Source organism: Prenolepis imparis, unplaced genomic scaffold (assembly GCF_030444845.1).
Source record: "Prenolepis imparis isolate NDT839.2.m4 unplaced genomic scaffold, iyPreImpa1.0 SCAF_12, whole genome shotgun sequence".
Lineage (NCBI taxonomy): Eukaryota > Metazoa > Arthropoda > Insecta > Hymenoptera > Formicidae > Prenolepis > Prenolepis imparis.
In genome coordinates, this window is record NW_028141170.1 from 1,280,023 (window position 1) to 1,300,095 (window position 20,073).

Sequence of the window (20,073 nt, forward strand, 5' to 3'; positions counted from 1 at the left end):
GCACGACGACGGCGGCGGCGGAGCGGCGAGGATGACGATGACGACGACGACGACTGCACGCTTCTTTCGTGCGCCGCGTTCGCGTTGCGACGTGCTACAAGCCGACTGCCGTGTTAACAGGTAAGCACGAGCGCGTGTTCACGTGAGGAAAAAGGAGAGAGGGAGAACTCTTTGATGGAAAAGAGAAAGATGCACATTACACTCTCGTACGATCTGCGGCATCGACGAAGGTGGAAGTGTGCGAATTTATTTCCCCTGGGTGTATATTACGTGTACGTCGAATTAGACGGCTTCTTTTCGCGAGAATATAGAACAATATATATGTATACACAGTTGGAAAATTTGTTTTCTTGTTAAAAACGGTCCCCGTTAAAATTTTTGTGTTAAATATTTAACACATTCATGTGTTAAATTAACATATTGCTGTTGTGTTAATTGAACTCAAATGTTAAATTATTAAAATAACTGGAAAAAGTGTAAAAATAACACAATGTGTATTTACTTTTAATTTTACACAATAAATATGTTTGATATTATTAGTGACAAGATTTATCTGTTAAAATTTACAGAAAAAAAATGTTAATTTTACTTTATAATATAAGTGGGGATGATAAAATGTAAAATTAACCATTATTTTAGTTAATTTTTACATTAAAACTATGTTAATTTAACACAAAATTTATTTTAAGTTTACTTGAAGTTTGCATTTATTTTATGTTAAAATATTAACACAATATTCGTGTCATCATTTAACATATCCGTATTATGTTTAATTAACACAAAAATTTCTGTGGACCGTTTGGGACATTGTTAAATTTAACACAAATTTTTCAACTGTATATAATTTTTTTGTTCAATATCGCACACAAATTACAATAATATAGACAGAGAGAAAATTATAGTTTTAATTCTAAAGAATGTGTGTTCTATTCAGGGAGTAACTTGGAATATCCATTTCTTTGTTTGAAATTTGGAAATAAATAATGCTCTAATTTTTTTTTTTTTTTTTTTTTCTTAAACGATGTATTATTCAGTTCTTTCTCTTCTCTGTGAAAAATTAACAAACTAATTATATTTCACATGGATCGTTACGAAGGAAAGTGTTATACAAGCGCGACTCCCCCCGTGTGCAGAAAATCAACAACTCGCCGTATCCGTGGCAACCTGACGAATCAAAGACCGCGTTTCAGCAAAGACAACCGTAGGAGTACATAGTAATTGAACGTGATTGGCATCCGCCCTCGGAGATCCGACAAATCCGGTTCGATCGCTGCTCAACTGTTGTCTCCGCCGAACGCATAGAGCGACGAAGGCAAACTGCAAACGATTTACAGTGTAATCTTCGGATCTCGCGTTCCCCGCATTCGTTATCATGGGCAACGAGGAGGTAGATATAATTAGCGTGGCGCAGAAACCCGAGAAGAAAACTCTACTGGAGAGGTACAACATGCCGGTCGAGTATCTCTCGTACGAATTCATATCGGGATGTAACGATGGAAAAACACTGGAGCGAATTATTCTCATTTTACGGTGAGTTTTTCGAAATGCAATACGATACTCTTTTGGAAAAGCGAACAAGGGTTCGCGTTGATACTAATTAATTGCTATTTTATCTCGTATATCCCAATGTGTTAAAGATTCTTTTACATCTATTAATTCAGAGATTCGCAGGTTTTGATTTCTCGAAAAGCTTTTGCGCGAGATATTAATAATTTCATCATGTAACTTGCTATTTTGCAGTAGTATATCTCTCGACTCGATACATTATGATAATTACAGTATAGATATATTGATGATTTTTAATTTTTCTTTGCAAGAGATTTGCAATCTTGCTGCTTAAAACGCCATTAAACCCGTTATTTTCCGGCACGTTTATTAACGATTTGTCATAAATATCTCTGTGTGTGCGTGGTTTAATACCAGTTCTGGCGAAGAAGGTGTATATCCAGATTTGACAAAGCACGCGGAGAAACGTCTTATTAGCATTAAGCCGACAAGCGCTATTTTGAGAAAAGCGGAGCCAGTTTTGAGACGAAATATGTTGAATGCGGACGAACGGCAGGAAATCGACGATGACATCAGCAATTGGACATGCGAGATGCAATCTCGCGAGAAGGACTTGGACAAAGGAAAAACTGTCCTTACCAATGATGCCTGCGCACAACCCAACATTCGAGAGATTAAAGTCGATATTGCCAAAGTATGTCATTATATTATAATATAGACATTAAACTATACAAATACATTTTACTGAAATATTGTCCCTCTCTTCGAGATTACGAAAATTTACGGTAATATTTTATTATTAATTAATTTACTTATTTATTTTTAAAGTTCGTAAATGTAAATGTTTATTAATTGATACAAAACTAAATTATATAGAACCTAGTAATACACTGAGAGAATTTTCTCTTAGAATTTACTCTAAAAATTATGGTAATCGTGGAACAATATGGTACGGAAAAAATTGTATGATAATTTCTCTGTATAATATTTATCGCGATAAAAATAATAATGTCTATCACAATAAAATATAAAATATGTTTGATTAATTTTACTATGCAGTTTAGTAAAATTAATTAAACATGTTTTATATTTTATTGTGATAAATATTATTATTTTTATCGTGATAAATATTAATCAGAGAAATTCTCATAAAATTCTTTCCATACCATATTGTCCCACGATTTTCAGGGTAAATTCAAAGAGGAAATTCTCTCTGTGTAGATACCTAATTTATGGAAAATTGTAAATAAGTTATATAAATCGAAGTTTATATAATGCCTGCGTCGCATTTTCAGGACAAAAAGACGAGAAGCAAGGAGAAAAGGCGGGATAAGCCCAAACGAATATCCTCGTGTGATTACGCGGCTTGGGATAAATACGACGTCGATACGGAAATAAACAGGATAGACCTACAGGACGAGCAGCGACAGACCGAAATGAAGAGAATCCAAGAACGGCAAAAAGAGCTGAATAAAATGAATAGGATGGTGCATAAAGCGACCGTCGATAAACGTAAGTTTGTAATTTTTCTTTAAACACCACGACGATTATTGAAAGAACGAAAAACTATCTAGCGCATTCATTGAATCTGCAGGGTATTCCAGGATTATTCCTATACATTTTATTTCTCTAATAAAATTTAATAGAATTTTTCTCGTATCGATCACTTTTTTCTATAATTATATCCTTTGCGTTAGGCCTTGTATTATAATAATATATTTAAAAGTAATATTTCAATTGACAGTTTCGTTAACCGGCACTGAAATAAATGTAATGGCGGAGCAAGAGAGAGAAAAGGGGAACGAAGCCTTCAATGCAGCTGATTACGAAGAAGCCCTTCGACATTATAACGCTAGTATTGAAATAGAATCGAATCTAAATGCTTACAACAATCGCGCAATGACACGTAAGTAGATGCATATATTTTGCTAATAAATTAATAATTACACGATATACGTAATTACGCGATAAAAAGAAAAGAGAAACATTGCCTGTATATATTTCTTTCTATATACCGGGTGTCCCATTTTAAAGGACCCACTCAAATATCTCAGAAACACTGCGTTAAATAAAAAAATGTTTCCTACAAAAGTTGTAGGGTTTCGAGGGGGACATAACATAGTAATATTCATATGACCTTGGGCGGCGTCTCCAAGGTCAAGTGAAGGTGAGAATAAATTGTTTAATTGGAAACCCATATTTTTTATTATAACATCTTTTTCTACTAATTAATTTGAACAACTTTTATCTGAAGCATTTTTTTATTTTCTTCAAAATTCATTCTCACCTTCACTTAAGGTTAACCTTCACTAACCTTGGAGACGCCGCCCAAGGTTAAATGAATATTACTATGTTATGTCCCCCTCGAAACCCTACAACTTTTGTAGGAAACATTTTTCGATTTAACGCAGTGTTTCTGACAATGAGATATTTGAGTGGGTCCTTTAAAATGGGACACCTGGTATATTACCTTTTAAATATTTTTGAATAAAATTATGTAATATCTCCTAAATTATTAGAGAATAAAAAAATTAAATTAAAAGAAAATCATATTACGAGAAATGTGGGATATTTCGCGATTTTAATAGTTTTTTAAAATATTACTTAACTCTGTATTATATAATAAGATCATTGAATTTATATTGCATTCAGTTATAAAGTTACAACGTTACGAGAAGGCGCTTAACGACTGCAACACGGTGCTTACCATGGATTACAAAAATGTCAAAGCGCTACTTCGCCGAGCATTATCCTTGGAGCATCTCGAGAAGGCGTACGAGGTATAAAAATTACACGCATAAACGTTCATATTAATTTATAATTTGTAATATTTAGTGCGGAGAAATACAAAGTTTATGGCATAATAAATACAAGGTTCTCCAACGAAAACTTTAATCGAATATTTTTTTTCGATTCATTACAACTAATGCGCGTTTTGCAATTTTATAATAAATATAGCTGATGTATAATTTCTCATGCTCTCAGGCCTTGGCAGATTATGAAGCTGTTTTAAAATTGGAGCCGACTAACAGAACGGCGATATCCGGCGTGAACAAGCTGAGAAAACCATGCGAAAAATCGAGAAAAATAAGGTTGAGCAATTGAATTTTTAAACAGCAATGTTGAGGAAATTTAGAATAATAAACTTCAAAGTCGAGATACTATATGGAGTATCGGATATTATATTACTGTCGTTAATTTTTTCCCATTACATTTTTGCGCAGGATGAACATCGAAGAAGAAGAAGAAGAAGAAGAAGAAGAAGAAGAAGAAGAAGAAGAAGAAGAAGAAAAGATGAGCGTCGACGAAGGCAAGGCCAAGCGAGAAGTGAAGTCGGAGAAGAGAACTGTGGAAACGAACGGCATCGAGTGTCCGAAACAGCGTGTTAACAACGATATATGTTATTGCGACAGAGCGCCAGGCTCGTCGCAAAGTGTTGCGACGAAGGCGCACTTAAAAACGAGTTATTGCGTGGAAAGCGACAGTAAGAAAGCTGCAGCGGCGGATGCCGCGGTAAATAAAAGCGGCGGGAAAACAACGCGCGGCAATAAATTATCACCTGTTGCGAAGGATTTCGGCGGTGGAAATAAAAGGCCAAAATCGCATCTCCAAAACGCTTTCAAGAGTGACGATATTTTTACGATATCTCGCGAGTCATTTCCCGGACAACGTCGCGTAGAAGGTAGACTGGAAAAGTCTATTTTTTCGTGCGTGTCGTCACCTAATAAAATGAAAACGTCCACTGTTATCATCGAAGAGCTTCCGAACGACGAAGTAAGCGAGATACCGGGGAAAATTGTCGATCCTGACGAGAAGAAGAGCGAAACGAAGAAGAAAACGAGTCCGATGGATGAGAAAAGTATATCGACAAAGAAATCGTGTGTAAATAAGAACAAGGAATTGATCTCTCTTGGGAAAGAGAGTAGAACTAAACCAAATTTAACGCCGAATAAAATTCAGATAGTTAATAAATGTGAAAGACCGAGAAAAAGTATCGACTCTAGCGAAACGAGAATGGAAATAAAGAAAAAAACCAAGCCCAAAGAAGAGAAAGATACGCTAATGAAAAGATCAGATTTAGATAGGAATAAAAAATCTCTTGAAAACGAAAGCAAGATTAAAACGAGTGTACCGAACAAAATTAGGTCTAACGAGCATCAGAAAGATAGGGAAAAATTGGAAATGGAATTTCAAGTATGATTTAAGATATGAGAAAAACGTGTATAATTAAAAACGGGATGAGAAAAATATATAAAATATTATTTTTATATAATTATATATAAATTATACAAAAATTATATATAATTTATATAATGTTATAATTATCTAATTTACAGTTTAATAATTATATAAATTTTGTATAACTTATTAATTATATAATTTATATAAAAATATATAATTTATATGTACTTTATGCTCGACTTTATATAATACTTAATATAATTTTTCAGAAATTGGAAAATATTGAATCACCTTATGAATTCTTACGTCTATGGCAATCCCTGAAGGATGATGCTAATTTGAAATTACACGCAAAACTTTTAAGATGTATAGCACACGAGGACATGAATAAGAGTAAGTTTTATAAAGTGATATTAATTATAATATCGAGATTTTTTACATATTAAAATTATATATTATATATTATATATTATATTATTTGCTTTTAAAATGTAAGCATTTGTTTATCTCTATTAATAGTTGTTCTAATTTAATTTCTATTCATTTTAATATCTGAATATTTTGACATCTTATTTATAGTTTAGTAAAAGTAGGGTGTTTACGTAGATCACGTTCTGTTTTATAGATTATATAAAATGGCAAATAATTATCTAAATTTTATTATACTGTTGCAAGTAATTATTTAATATATCATGAAAATATTCATGAAAATAATTCAGTCATAGGCAATAAATTGGATGCGACAATGTTCAGTCTCATCTTGCATTGCTGCGAGCAACAATTCTGCACTCCAAAAGATACACAACTACTTACGCATCTACTATATTCTTTAAGTCGATTAAATCGTTTTTCCATCATTTACATGTTTATGGATTCCAACGATAAAAAAGGTAACGTAAAGATAACAAAGATAATATACATATGACTCCTATTTTAAATCATGTGTGAAATAAAATGTACTTTTGCATAAATCTGACTCAATCTATGTAATTTAATAAATCTAAATAGATCTCTCCCTCTCTATTTATTTCACAGCTCTGGAAAATATATTACGCTTTCTGGAAAAGGAGGATTCACCCAAAGTCTCGCAATTACGTCAGATTTATACTTGAAGACTACTTATTGTAAGTTAGTGTAGTCGAATACACACACATATATATATATATATATATATATACACATGTATAAGAGTCATGAATATATTTAGCTATTTTTAAGAATTGTTTAAAAATGGTCTTTAAAATTAATTTTCCAAAATAGGAAAAAATACAAATTTAATATATTGTATTAAAGAAATATGAACACACACTCACCATTATCACCTCAACAAGATGTAGATGAGAAGCAATCCTCTGCCTCCGTTGACAATCCTTCCTCAATAATCCCACGATGTTATCCCATAATGGACCACACACATACACTCGCGAATTTGATCGATCCGCTGCAAAGCGATCGATATCACTCGCGGTCACACGGATTCGATTAGCCCGATAATTGATTCGGCACTCCCGGCACACGTTTATACGCGAAATTCGATTCGGAAGAGGAGTGGAAAGAAAACGCGGGAATTGATTAGCGGCAAAAGTTTCAAGTGTCATGGCGGAGTATCTCAATATCTCAAGCGTGACGTCACAGCGCCACTCTCGTTATCCTCCGCCACGAATCCATCCCGAATCTCATCCACCCTTCGATGCTCCATATCTGTTGACGCCGCGTATCCTCGAATGCGACGCTCAAACGTCGCGGATGAGGCAAAGGGCGCGAGATCACGAAGACCGAGAATCGCGATCGCGCGGAGCGATTAACGCTACGAGACGTCGACCGGGACGGATAAAGGAGACGCGAAGCGACGAGCGACCGGTAGCGGAAATTTGAAAGGTGTCATGGTGGACGTATCTCAATATCTCAAGCGGCGGCGCCACTTATCGCATACCCGCCAAAATGCCCAAATCCGTCCCTCGATGTTCCCGTCGATCCTCCTCGATTCTCCTCGATCCTCCTCGATGCCGCGGAACGCCGAATGACACTCGCGATGCTGCTTAGCGCGCGCAACTCGTCCGAGACGGTCAAATCAGCGGGGATTTGGCGGAGACGCCTACTGACCGGCGATTCAAAAAGTGTCATGGCGGAGTATCTCAACCGGCGTCGACCCTCCTTTCCAGCTCGACAGACGATCGCGATGTTCCTCGTCTCGAGCCTCCTCGACGCCGCTGCGGATGCCGGGTGACACTCGTCGGACGAGCCGACGGCGACGACGAGAGACACCGCGCGAAATTGAGCGATTCGGAGACGGAGTCGTCCGACACTCCGAAACGGGACGCGACGAGACGCAGCCGACTGCGAAGAATGACTCGTATCAGACTGATCGCTCTGCTCGCGATCGATTAAATGCACCACGAGACGATCGTCCGTCCTTAATCTCGACACTTCCGACCCTTATCCGTCCGTCATTACTCGCTCGCGGGGTGAAAAGGTCGCGGGAACGCGGAGCGATCGCGATCGATAGCTACACCGGAGCACTCTCCACGCGGACTGATCGGAAAGTTGGCGAAATTCGAGGTCACGTGACGCGTGCTTTTCTCGCGTAGGGCGCGAAAAACTTGGTAGATTGAAATTACTTAAATTATCGGACGGATTTTAATATATATAGCGTGGAAATAATTGAATGATATGATGTTGTAAATCGACAAAGCATTTATTATTATTACTATTATTCTATTGTATATGTTATACTATTTATGTGATTTGTCAGAAATTAAATACGAATCTCGGCTAGACAAAGAGAGAGGGATGAGATAGAGAAGGCGAATTTTCATCATCATCGATGTCAAAGGAAAAGTAAAGAAAAGTTTGCGTAAACGCGTTTAAAACGTGAAGAAAGATCAAAAAGAAAGGTTTGGAGGAGCTGGGATTTGAACCCAGGACTTTCAGCATGCGAAGCAGACACTCTACCACTGAGTTACACCCCCATTTGTAAGATGAATGCTTAAACAGGGAGACATTGAACGGGGCCATATTTTTAAAATAATTCTTTCATAATTATATAACATTAGGATGATGAATTCTGTAATAGAACAATGTCTACGCTGTGCAATAACACAGAGCCATAAATTACAAGTATAAATTTACACTAGCATTTGCCACATATTTCTTTATTTCAACTCGTTTATAATCTTAACAATAAATAGGGAAAAAATTACCATGTCAATTTGCTGTTGCTAATTTCGAGTCTCAATCACAGCCAATTGCAAATTTCCGCCAAATGTCCAATTCGCTCTGCATCCTCGCAGGCTGTCAACTGTCGCTCGCGAAACTCAAATGCAAATTCGCCTTGAACGTGATCGGCGCCAGGTTGGCCATCCTGCGCCTGCGCACAGCGACACCATCCGCGCCCCGCGGATATGTATTATTGATGCGCTAACCTATGCGAGACCAGGCAACGACTCGTCGCCAATTCTTTCGAGTGTATTAAGGATTGCTGTGCGCGTCGCGTCCGGCGATCGAGCGCGGTGCACGCGGTGCATGGAATTGTTATAATTACGACTGATCCGGGATCCTGAGAGGCTCGTCGCGAGCCGCAACGTCGACGCGCGACAGACGCGAGCGCGCAACTGTCATCGTGCGTCATCCGCCGTCGTGGGAGCTCGAGAGGCTGTTCTCGGCGTGGACGAGGTCGCCGACGTCCCACCATCACCAGGTTACATGTTACCCGCGAGCTTCGTAAAACTTGTTTTCGCCCATTCTCTCGCCTGCACGCTTCTGCTGCAAATGTGAGTCCCACGTCGCTATTTTCCCTGATTTTTTCATATTTATTGACGTGAATTATTGACGCGATGATTCAAGTGTCTACTGATTGTTAGGTAAACAAAAGCAGGTTTGCCTCTACTCGATTGTTGTTGGTATACTTATCTCGAATGAGTATTAATGATTGTTGAAGATAATATGACAGAGATCAAATGAAATGTTTTAAATCAGAATGATATAAAGTGCAAATTGTTGTAATGTTGGATTTGTATTTGTTTGATATTACACAAAATGTTTGTCTTTACACAGTTACAGAGCTGCGATATAGATTAGCTCATTTAATCTATCTGTTGGAAAGTTGTGTTTATTTGTTAGAAAGTTACGCTTGACAAAAATTTATTGAATAAGTAAATAGAGTATTATATAATAAATATATATATATATATAATAAATAGTATTATATAATAAATAAATAGTATTATTGCAGGAAAGCGAACCGTAATACATGGATGAAATACTGTCACTAGATGATACAGTGTGAAAGATTGGACTGCACCGAGTCCAAGGAAAAGACTATTGATTCGAGGAAAGAAGAGCGGCAGTATCCACCACGGCTTTTACAGAGATGGTTGGACTGGCGGGCGGGGGAGGTCATTTGTATCCCTCGCCCCCCATGCAACCCAATCCAGAGCGTAAGTATCCAAATATAATATATATTTATTATATATATTTTACGCATAATTATATTTATTATTATTTATTTTATTTGATAATTTATTATCTGTATATACCTAATTTACTTAATCACTTAATTTAAGAAATTGTAATGATTTTGATTCTTTAATAATTTTGTTATATATTGTCTAGGTCTAGAAAGAGGAAAATTTTAAAATGAAATCGTACTTCAAGTCATTTAAAAAATTTATCATTAATTACTGCAATTAATTTATATATTTGTGTTATATATATATATATATATATATGTGTGTGTGTAATTTGAATACAGTAAGAGAAATGACCGGGATTGCACCCAGTGCACCAACCAGCGCTGATGCTTGCTTGAGCATTGTGCATTCATTGATGTGTCATCGTCAAGGTGGTGAAAGCGAAGGCTTTAGCAAACGTGCGATTGAATCACTAGTGAAGAAGCTCAAAGTAAATCTCATATATATGTTGCCTATGTTGTTAACATATTGTAATGTATATAAAATTTAAAAACGATACTTTTATGTTTTAAAAGTTATGCCTATATACAATTTGCAATTTTTACTCATTTTCTGTCACAATTTGAAACGATTAACGTACAACGATTAATGTAAAATTTATTCAACAGGAGAAGCGCGACGAGTTGGACAGTTTGATCACTGCAATAACTACTAACGGAGCACATCCTAGCAAATGTGTCACCATTCAGAGAACTCTCGATGGCAGACTGCAGGTGGCAGGACGCAAGGGTTTCCCGCACGTAATTTATGCTCGCATTTGGAGATGGCCGGATTTGCACAAGAACGAACTGAAACATGTAAAATACTGTCAGTTCGCTTTCGATTTGAAATGCGATTCCGTATGTGTGAATCCTTATCACTATGAACGAGTAGTGTCGCCCGGCATAGGTATGTGCGATATCTCATAGAATAATTGATTTTTATGTGTCTAGTATTCATATCTCTCACACATGTACATCTACTTTTTGCTTTTCTTCTGCAATATTATTTTTTTACTTTTGCTTTTGTCGTTATCATTCTGTTTTTCTAATTTTTCAAATCGTTTCTCGATTATAATTATTCAACCAGATAAAAATAAATCCTGCATCCTGGGGTTGGTTAACGAATACAGAGAATGCTAGAGAGCAAATTATTGATTGTTGTCGTCTTTTTGATGTCTTGATGGAATGGGTTGGTTTTCCCCGCACAGACCCGTTCTTTACAGACCTGTCCGGCCTCACTTTGCAATCTGGTGTCGGTGTGGGACCCGGTGGCAGATTGGTCAAGGATGAGTACACGGTCGGCGGCGGAGGTACAGCCGCCGCAGCAGCCGCGGCCGCTGTTGGATCCGCGATGGATGTGGACAGTGAAATGAATCAGACGATCCAGCATCATCCACCGGCTCCTCAGCCAACCGCTTCGAACAACGCTCAACAGGCCCAGCAAGGGTTCATACCAGGCTTACCGACTCCCAATCCAAGTAAGTTGAATATTAGATGATTTTATCTTCTCTTTCCTGAAGCTTTCATTTTATCAAAATTTCGATCAAATGGCTTTACACGGTGTAAATTTGTCTGCAATTAATGTCTGGTCACAATAGATGGTAATACACCTTAATGAATCGATGCAACATTGATACGTGTTGACATATCTTTATCTTAATATAAGGGATTGTGAATAAATCTCTCTTTTATTAATCTGATAAAAGGAAAATTCGATGTGTGATGATTAGATCCTAGGAAAATTTATGTGGACACTATATTTCCAACTGTGCTAAAACATACGTGCTACGAATTTGGCGCTCTCGATATGCGATTGTTAATTATTATTTATAAAATTGATTGCTAATGAGCCAGCTGCTTTCGTTACTGCTATCGAATGTAGACTAGCAGGCAAGAATTTGCTTTGCAATCTTCTTCCTTTTGTTGCATAATTCGATTTTTGTTTTTGGCTTCATTGTTTTCTTTTCCTTCTGATTGTTCGGCACAGCCAGTACTGAGGGTATGTTTAATGCCGGTGGGAGTGGCAATAATGGTAATCCCCACGCTAAACTGGACGACAATAATTGCCCCAGGCAAACCTGGATTCCCACGTCTCATCACTCGGCAGGCCGTAATATGCATCATCGTACGTATTTCATTGTACACAGCCTTATTATACAAGAAGCTTTCAATTACATGTCGCTGATTAGCCTTTGCTAGTGTGTTGCCAGTATGCATTTTTTTGTGATTCTTACTTAGATTGACGGATCAGAGTTTCCCAAATTAATTATAAAAGTTTTTTAATTATGAATGCAAAAAGTGATCTTAAACTTGAATTCAAACATTTTGAAACAAACGCAAGGGCTCTTTGAAATGGAATTTTAACTATGAATGAAAATGAAGAAAAATAAAGAGATCTCAATAGCAATATGTGTAATAATAATCGACATTTTCATTATTATTGTATTTACAAATATATATCCTATATTTCATATTTCAAAATGAGATGATGAAATTATGACTTATGAAGAATTCAAGATTCCAGAGACCGGAAAACTCTTATTAATATCCTGGAATCTGAAAATCAGATTATCGGAACATCGTCTTTTTGGGAAACACCGGTTTGCACGTGAACGGATAGTTTAAAACGATTACAGCGAGGGCAACGTTTGCGCCTTTTTAATATTTTATGTTGCCTGCATCGTGTATGAATTTTGATTTTGCAGCAGTAGTACATCCAATGAGTCACACCGTAGGTAGCCAACAATCGCTGAACGCCGCAACCAGCGGAACGTCTGGCGCGCAGATCCTGAGTCCCGCGCAGGGACAGTCGACCGCCGATTCGTTCTACGGCACCAACACACCCCCGCAAGACATCAGTCAACCTCCTACGGTCGACGCGCTAGCAGCCTCTTTAGGTACATAAAACGTGTATAGCCCACTCTCTCTTGCCAATTAGACACCAACACAGAGAAACACTACTATATCCTTTTAACGCAGATTCCACAAGGACACCGAATCTGAATTTTTCCAATTTTTTTTTTTAATACGAAATTTTTTAACATTTTTCCGCATTATACTATGGATCACTTGGGGTTTTATTTTCTTTTTACTTCAATAGGCGAGGGACAAAGCTCACCCGTGTCGCCTGTGCATCTTCATCATCCGAATGGATTCCCCGTGGGAACAGCACCATACAATTCCGGAGCACCGCAGTGGACCGGCGCCAATACTCTCACGTACACTCAAAGTATGCAGCCACCGGATCCTCGACATCTTCATACAGCGTCGTACTGTACGTTGATTGCGTTAAGCTCTGGAGAGAATTTCCTGTTTTGATATTAAATAATATAACTTTGAGAATCAAATCTATAACATTTGAATGAAACAGGGGGAGGTCATGGAAATGACGTTAGTGGAAATATCGGAGGATTGCTTTCCACGCAACCAGCGCCGGAATACTGGTGCTCCGTGGGTTACTTCGAATTGGACATCCAAGTCGGAGAAACGTTTAAAGTCAGCAGCGGTTGTCCCACAGTCACCGTGGACGGCTACGTGGATCCGAGCGGCGGAAATAGATTCTGCTTAGGTGCCTTGAGCAACGTGCATAGGACGGAACAGAGCGAGAAAGCGCGTCTTCACATAGGTAATTATTTAAACTCTTGTAATAATAATAATTTTCAGACAAATATTGGAAAGAATATTGCAAAAATTCTCAATTGAAATAAATCTAGGGAAAGGCGTTGTGCTGGATTTAAGAGGTGAAGGCGACGTTTGGCTGAGATGTCAAAGCGAGCACAGCGTCTTTGTACAGTCTTATTATCTGGACAGAGAGGCGGGTAGGGCACCTGGTGACGCGGTACATAAAATTTATCCATCGGCATATATTAAGGTCTTCGATCTGAGACAGTGTCACAAACAAATGCGAGGTCAAGCTGCTACAGCACAGGCTGCCGCAGCGGCCCAAGCTGCAGCCGTCGCGGGTCATCTCACACATGGAGGGCCTATCGCTAAAAGTAATGGCTGATCTAAGAATCTATAATAAAAACGCGAGCATATTCTCTCTAACGATTAATGGCGCAATTTTAATAACGTATAATTAAATATAGGTATTTTTACAATATAATGTGTGTATAAATAAAATACAATTATTACTCAGGTATCAGCGCGGCTGCGGGAATTGGAGTCGACGATTTACGAAGACTTTGTATCTTGCGTTTGAGTTTTGTCAAGGGATGGGGTCCAGACTATCCGCGACAAAGTATAAAAGAAACACCTTGCTGGATTGAGGTTTGTTTTTATAATTTTATTTCACAAATCTATTTTTATAAATGAATGAAGAAAGGAGTGCAAATTTAAATACAATTTAGTAAGAACCTAAATATCAGATGTACAGGAATGTCTTTTATTTATATTATTTTTTATTTGCAGAGTAAAGAGAGATGCAAAGAATTAAATATTAAAACTAGAAAAAAATTAATTATTGAATTTGTTACTTTTATTGATTTTTTATTCATCAAATTTTTTATATATCTTCTGAAAGTTCTATTTTTGATATTTTAATATTCCACATTTATTTCCTAGGTGCATTTGCATAGAGCGCTTCAATTACTGGACGAGGTATTGCACACGATGCCTATCGATGGGCCACGAACGATTGAATAATTCCATCAATTTGAATTTTGAAAGTATAAAAAAAGGCATTGAATATGAAGTGCACAAGTGCAACAAAAATTTTCTTTATTCGAGAAATTTCAACTTAAGAACGCGAGTGGACAAATTGGACGAACCAAATTCATCAGACAGGAATGATCAAATAATTGAGACTTGAAATTCGGCTATAGAAAGCTTGGAAAGAGAAAGAGAGAGAGCTTGCGGAAGTTATTTATATATTTAACAACTCGTGATATATAATAATCTGTGTAGGACAGGGGTTCCCAAACTTTCTAACATTCACATTGCAGATGGTCCACAGATGGAATACCTGTATGTATTCTAAAAATGTATATATTTTACATATTTGTATATTTTATCGTAGAATGTACAAATGTAAAACTTACAGCTGTTCTCATCTCTATTAATTGTTTTCTTAGTTGCTAATAACCTTTGTTAAACAATTAAAGAGAAAAGGAGAAAAATTAATTCAAATCACATGTTACAGATGTTGATGCATATAAATGATTTTTATGTTACATTTAATTTTATATATATATACACGATATAAAGTGGAGACTTTTCAAATTACAAAAAGATTACAGTTTTATTTTAAATTTATCTAGATTTATGTAATAATTAATACTTTTAATTTAAAAGTATTAAATTTTTTCTTCTGAAATGAAGTAACATTTTTTTATTGCATATATGCATTGCATTTAAATTGAATATATAAATAATATTTTATCGCATACACTACTCTCTGATGAAAAATTTAAAAAATAAGATAAAAAGTATAAAAAAAAATTAGATCAAAGCTTGTATGTGCTAGACAAAATTTCAATTATACTAGATTTTTCATAGATTTGATAATATTGTTGAATTATTCTACGGTGCCATTCAAAAGTATGCTAAAAATCCTTTTTCTTTGGAAACGTCGTTGTCTTTATCCTCTATTTTTTTTTTTTTTTTGAGTTTTGAAAGTTTTTCAGGATTGGGAACCCCTGCTGTAGAATAAAACATGTGCCACGGCCTTGCACTATCATCGACGTACAAAAGCGAAAGAAACGTTATTTTTATTTACGAGATGTAATTTTTTACGGAGAGAGGCGATACGACGTGTCTCACCGACAAAGGAACAGAATAAAATAGATCGACGGTCTTCTATTTTGCTAGACACGCGAAATGAGGAAATTCCTCCGCTAAGCTCAGTGATACCAGTTTCGGAACCGTTACATAGTCACGACCCTGTTCTTTGAGATTAGCTTTATAAGATAAGTAAAAACTACTATCTACACACACTTATTATTACTTATCGCAAATGTTAAGCTCAATATTTATATTGAACAAGAAAAGTCTTACATTTCTGGATTCCTGGATGCAAATATAAAATAAAAAGTATTTTAATCATTTTTTAGATTTAAAGAGAGAAAAATAGATATTTATATGAATCTTTTCTAAAGTTTAATAATAATCATACAAATTTGAGAAGAGAATATCTTGATTTCGAGTTTTAATGAAATTTAATTCTGAATCTGAGAATCCCGATGTAGAAGTCCAAGGATCTAGGAATCCAGAAATCTTGGACTCGAGGGATCTCAAATTCCAGGAATCTTGAAGTCTGAGGATCTAGAGATCCAAAGATGTAAGAATCCTAGGATATAAGAATTATCTTTATGCACATGTATACAGTAGGGAGATTTTCTCTGAATACACAAAGTAATACATTTCTGCCAAGTAGCAAATATAGATAATTTTTAAGAATTATTCACACAGTCATAATATTTCGATGATAAATCTTTGGTATTTAAATTTAAATATTGTGACGTTATTTTTTCTGATTTATGAGAAGATTATACTTAGAAAATGTATTTATCACCATTTATAGATATATTATTATATAGCGTTGGCAGAAATTTGGTACAGTGACGTTAAAATTATTTGTTTATTACGAATGAATATAATTTGTTTATTGTCTGTTTTACAGTTTATAACCAAAAACTATTTTACATAGATTTTGAAGTTTTAATGAGCATTCTTGTTCTTCTTTCTTATCTCTTTGTTTCGTCAAATAAAATCTTTTAATTTCTTGGTTATTATTACATTATATTAATATTATTATTATTATTATTATTATTATTGCGATTGTTGAAGGAGAATGATTGATAACTATTCGAGAAAATAACATATACATTGTGGAATATTAATGAATGCTTATATTTATATTATCTTTCTAAATTCTAAAAGATAAAATTTAAAAGGATCTGAAAATAAAATTTAAGGAAAAATTCAAAACTTCTATTATGGGAGGATCACATTTTAAGAATCTGTATTTGTTATATATAAATTATATTCATGCAAAAAAGTCTCAAAAGTAAATTGAATTTAATTGGAACACAAATGGATTCATATGTATATGTGATTCAGTTATATCTCTGTCGATCAACCGCTGGATGTTATTACTATTACAACGTAGTACTTGTTGAATAATTATACCTACTCTTTATCAGCTATTTTATTAAAATATAGTCGTACAAAATATTATAATATACATATAATGATAGAATACAAAGAAACTGATTTAAGAAAATAGAGAAAGAAAAGAAGAGAGAATTGACCAAATTGGATGATATGCATGTACAAGGTATCTCAAAACTATCAGAGATGATGGGATATTTTTGCTCTACCTTGTATATATATATTCAGCATATATGTATCTTATTTTAATTGATTGTGTACGCGAAAAAAGGAAGGATAAAGAAAGATGTTTAATGAAATTTGTTTACGATGCAATGGTATTTGTTGCTTCTTTGTTGTAATTCAGTCTTCGTGTTGCGATTGAATGAATTTTTCGATTCGAGAAGAATTATTTAAGATGAAAAAACGAGGATTAAACGTTACCGTTTAAGCTAAGTTCGAGAAAATCTGCACTTTGATGGAAATTGTCCAATGATTATCGTATTATTTTTCAACAATGGATTTTTTAATTGTTCTCAAGACTCATTGAGGAATGTATGATTAAAAGAAAATAATACGCTAATTGTGAGACACATCCTGTGCACTATGTATAATGCCTTCCTTTGATCGACCAATGAAATGTACACACAGCTCAAGTATATTGTCGACAAGAGATTCTTGCTTACAGCCAAGCTATAAACACATGTGCCATCGTTTTCATGCATATAAGAACAGATATAAAACTTAGGATTTTTTACAAGACTGTATTTTTAATTCCAGAGCGACTAAACGCGTGGATTCAAGAACCTAATCTACCACTGATTTAAGAATCTAGATTCAACCACAATATAATATTTCGAAGTACTCATAGGTCTAAGAAGCCAAAAAGTTCAGACTTCGACGATTGTAAGGATATAAAAATCCAGGAACAAGGCACCGAGGCTCTACGATATATATTTCTGAGAGAGAGTGAGAAAGAGAGAATCTAGGAGTCTAAGATTGCGAAGGTTCTATGAACTTATAAATTCCATGAACATTCTAAATGGTAATTCACAACGTCTAACGATAATCCTATCACTTTATAGTGCTTAGATACGACCTGGTAGTATAGAAAAAACGGAAGAGACAAGCGATTGAAAACAAGTCACACATTTTTTTTATACACGCATTAAACCATATGAATTATATGATGTGAATGGATGGATCTCCTAAATTAATAATTGAAGGGCTCATCGACATGCTAATTGCTAGAGTAATAATTGATTTATCATTTAGTAATCAAATATTCACATTGATAAGGAGATTTAAATATATTTAAATATAAGCAGTCCATACAATATAGATCCATATAGTAATATTTTTCCATATAGACGCATATAGATTTTTAATAGCCGCTTTCTTATATATGAAAGACTGCCAGTTTATAATGCACATTTTGTGAATTTTGCTATTGGATAAATGTAGTCTCTTTTTAAATGGAAGATTTTGCATCACAAATGAGATAAAATATCATAGAGATGATCATCTTTATGCTAAATATAATTTTCCCATACATTTTTTTATTATCTAAACTCTAAACAAAGTTTAGCATGGTACTGCCTAGAGCCCTTCAATATCAAACTCTATAGAGATGAAAATTATATAAACTGTTTATTGATCAATGATATCTTCATTGAACATTATTACAAAATAGACAGATTTTTTCTCCTACTTACGTTTCTTTAAGAGACAAACAGCACAAACTGTCTGCGTAAGCCAAAGATATCCCGACGATATAATGTTATAAAGCGTTAAAAATATATATAACACATATAATGAGATTTCAATGTGTGGGTGTTCCGAAAAAAGTACAGAGAATGTGTATCAACAAAAATAAAATGATTAAAAACATTGAAAAGTGTTTTTTGGCCAATTATATTAGAATCTCTGTTGAATTTTTCGGAACATTCGGATACGAGATATGATTATTCTTACGTATAATTATTTCTGTTAATTATAATATGCAGGTAAAATTATATTACATCGCGATTCCATTCGATTTGTAATGGATCTTAATTAACAGTGCACCAATTAAGTTGCTTGATCCATAAATGGCGTAATAAAGAGAGAAAAAAAGAACAAGATTGTATAGATATAAATTAATATCTGTGATTATCGTCGATGCAGATATATTTTAAGTGATTTCTACGGCGTTCGGACATATTTGTAGAAAATCGTAACAAAGGAAAAAAAGAAAAGAAAAAAAATGATATATAATAACCATGTTCGGCGATAATATACTTTTAGAACGATTGTTGAGATAAGATTTATCCGTGTTTATGTTGAATACATATTGTCGTACCGCGTGGTGATGAGGATAATTAAATATGCATTAATATTATAATTAGGATAATTAATATATAGTGTTAGCACTATTATTAATTTGAAAGAAAAAGGAAATAAAGAAAAACACGAGGAGAGAAAGAACGAGCTCGAACGAATGTGTTTTGCGAAAAATTTTTTGTTGTTATATATTATTATAGATACGTCGCATATTATACACGATCATTTTCAATAAACATATTCTATAAATTGTAATTACTTCATCACAAACGTTTCTGCTACGTTCTCGATATTTTATCTCTCTGCTAAAGAAAAATTTCTTTTTTTTATATTTAATAATATATTTAATAATAATCAAATTTTCTTATTAGCTTATTATATCTGAATTTTTATAATTTATATATTTAGCAAAGAACATTATATTATATATATATATTAATTTACAATTATCATTTACAGGACGCGAGTCTCAACTGTATATATTTTTACTATTTTTTATATGGTACAATCAATATATTCAGTTT

General features: G+C 34.8%; 2 protein-coding genes and 1 non-coding gene across 12 annotated transcripts; 2 read left to right on the plus strand and 1 right to left on the minus strand.

Annotated features, from left to right (window-relative positions):
* Positions 1-5: 5 nt before the first annotated feature.
* Positions 6-6,843, plus strand: Spag1 (Spag1 axonemal dynein assembly factor). Its single transcript, XM_083051682.1, has 11 exons — positions 6-120; positions 1,134-1,530; positions 1,924-2,200; positions 2,802-3,018; positions 3,251-3,412; positions 4,159-4,286; positions 4,492-4,598; positions 4,731-5,700; positions 5,958-6,081; positions 6,408-6,578; positions 6,724-6,843. Exons 2-11 carry the CDS (start codon positions 1,373-1,375, stop codon positions 6,798-6,800), a joined length of 2,391 nt encoding a protein of 796 aa, XP_082907808.1. The 5' UTR covers positions 6-120; positions 1,134-1,372; the 3' UTR covers positions 6,801-6,843.
* Positions 6,844-8,585: 1,742 nt separating this feature from the next.
* Trnaa-cgc (transfer RNA alanine (anticodon CGC)) lies at positions 8,586-8,657 on the minus strand. The gene has a single exon. It is a non-coding gene; the product is annotated as a tRNA-Ala (tRNA).
* A 420-nt stretch (positions 8,658-9,077) lies between these two features.
* Positions 9,078-19,807, plus strand: Med (Smad/Smad4 homolog Medea). Of its 10 annotated transcripts, none has more exons than XR_014426547.1 (13): positions 9,078-9,458; positions 9,920-10,124; positions 10,439-10,587; positions 10,766-11,045; positions 11,347-11,616; positions 12,126-12,263; positions 12,844-13,035; positions 13,239-13,412; positions 13,509-13,763; positions 13,852-14,133; positions 14,277-14,407; positions 14,702-18,234; positions 18,313-19,807. XR_014426547.1 is itself a non-coding variant. In XM_083051251.1 (12 exons), exons 2-12 carry the CDS (start codon positions 10,058-10,060, stop codon positions 14,780-14,782), a joined length of 2,016 nt encoding a protein of 671 aa, XP_082907377.1. In that variant the 5' UTR covers positions 9,078-9,458; positions 9,920-10,057; the 3' UTR covers positions 14,783-19,807. The 10 variants fall into 10 exon arrangements, 7 of the variants coding, with proteins under 7 accessions (XP_082907377.1, XP_082907379.1, XP_082907376.1 ...); XR_014426545.1 differs by having other exon boundaries at positions 14,702-15,103; positions 15,746-19,805; XR_014426546.1 differs by having other exon boundaries at positions 14,702-15,103; positions 15,763-19,805.
* The last annotated feature ends 266 nt before the right edge of the window (positions 19,808-20,073 follow it).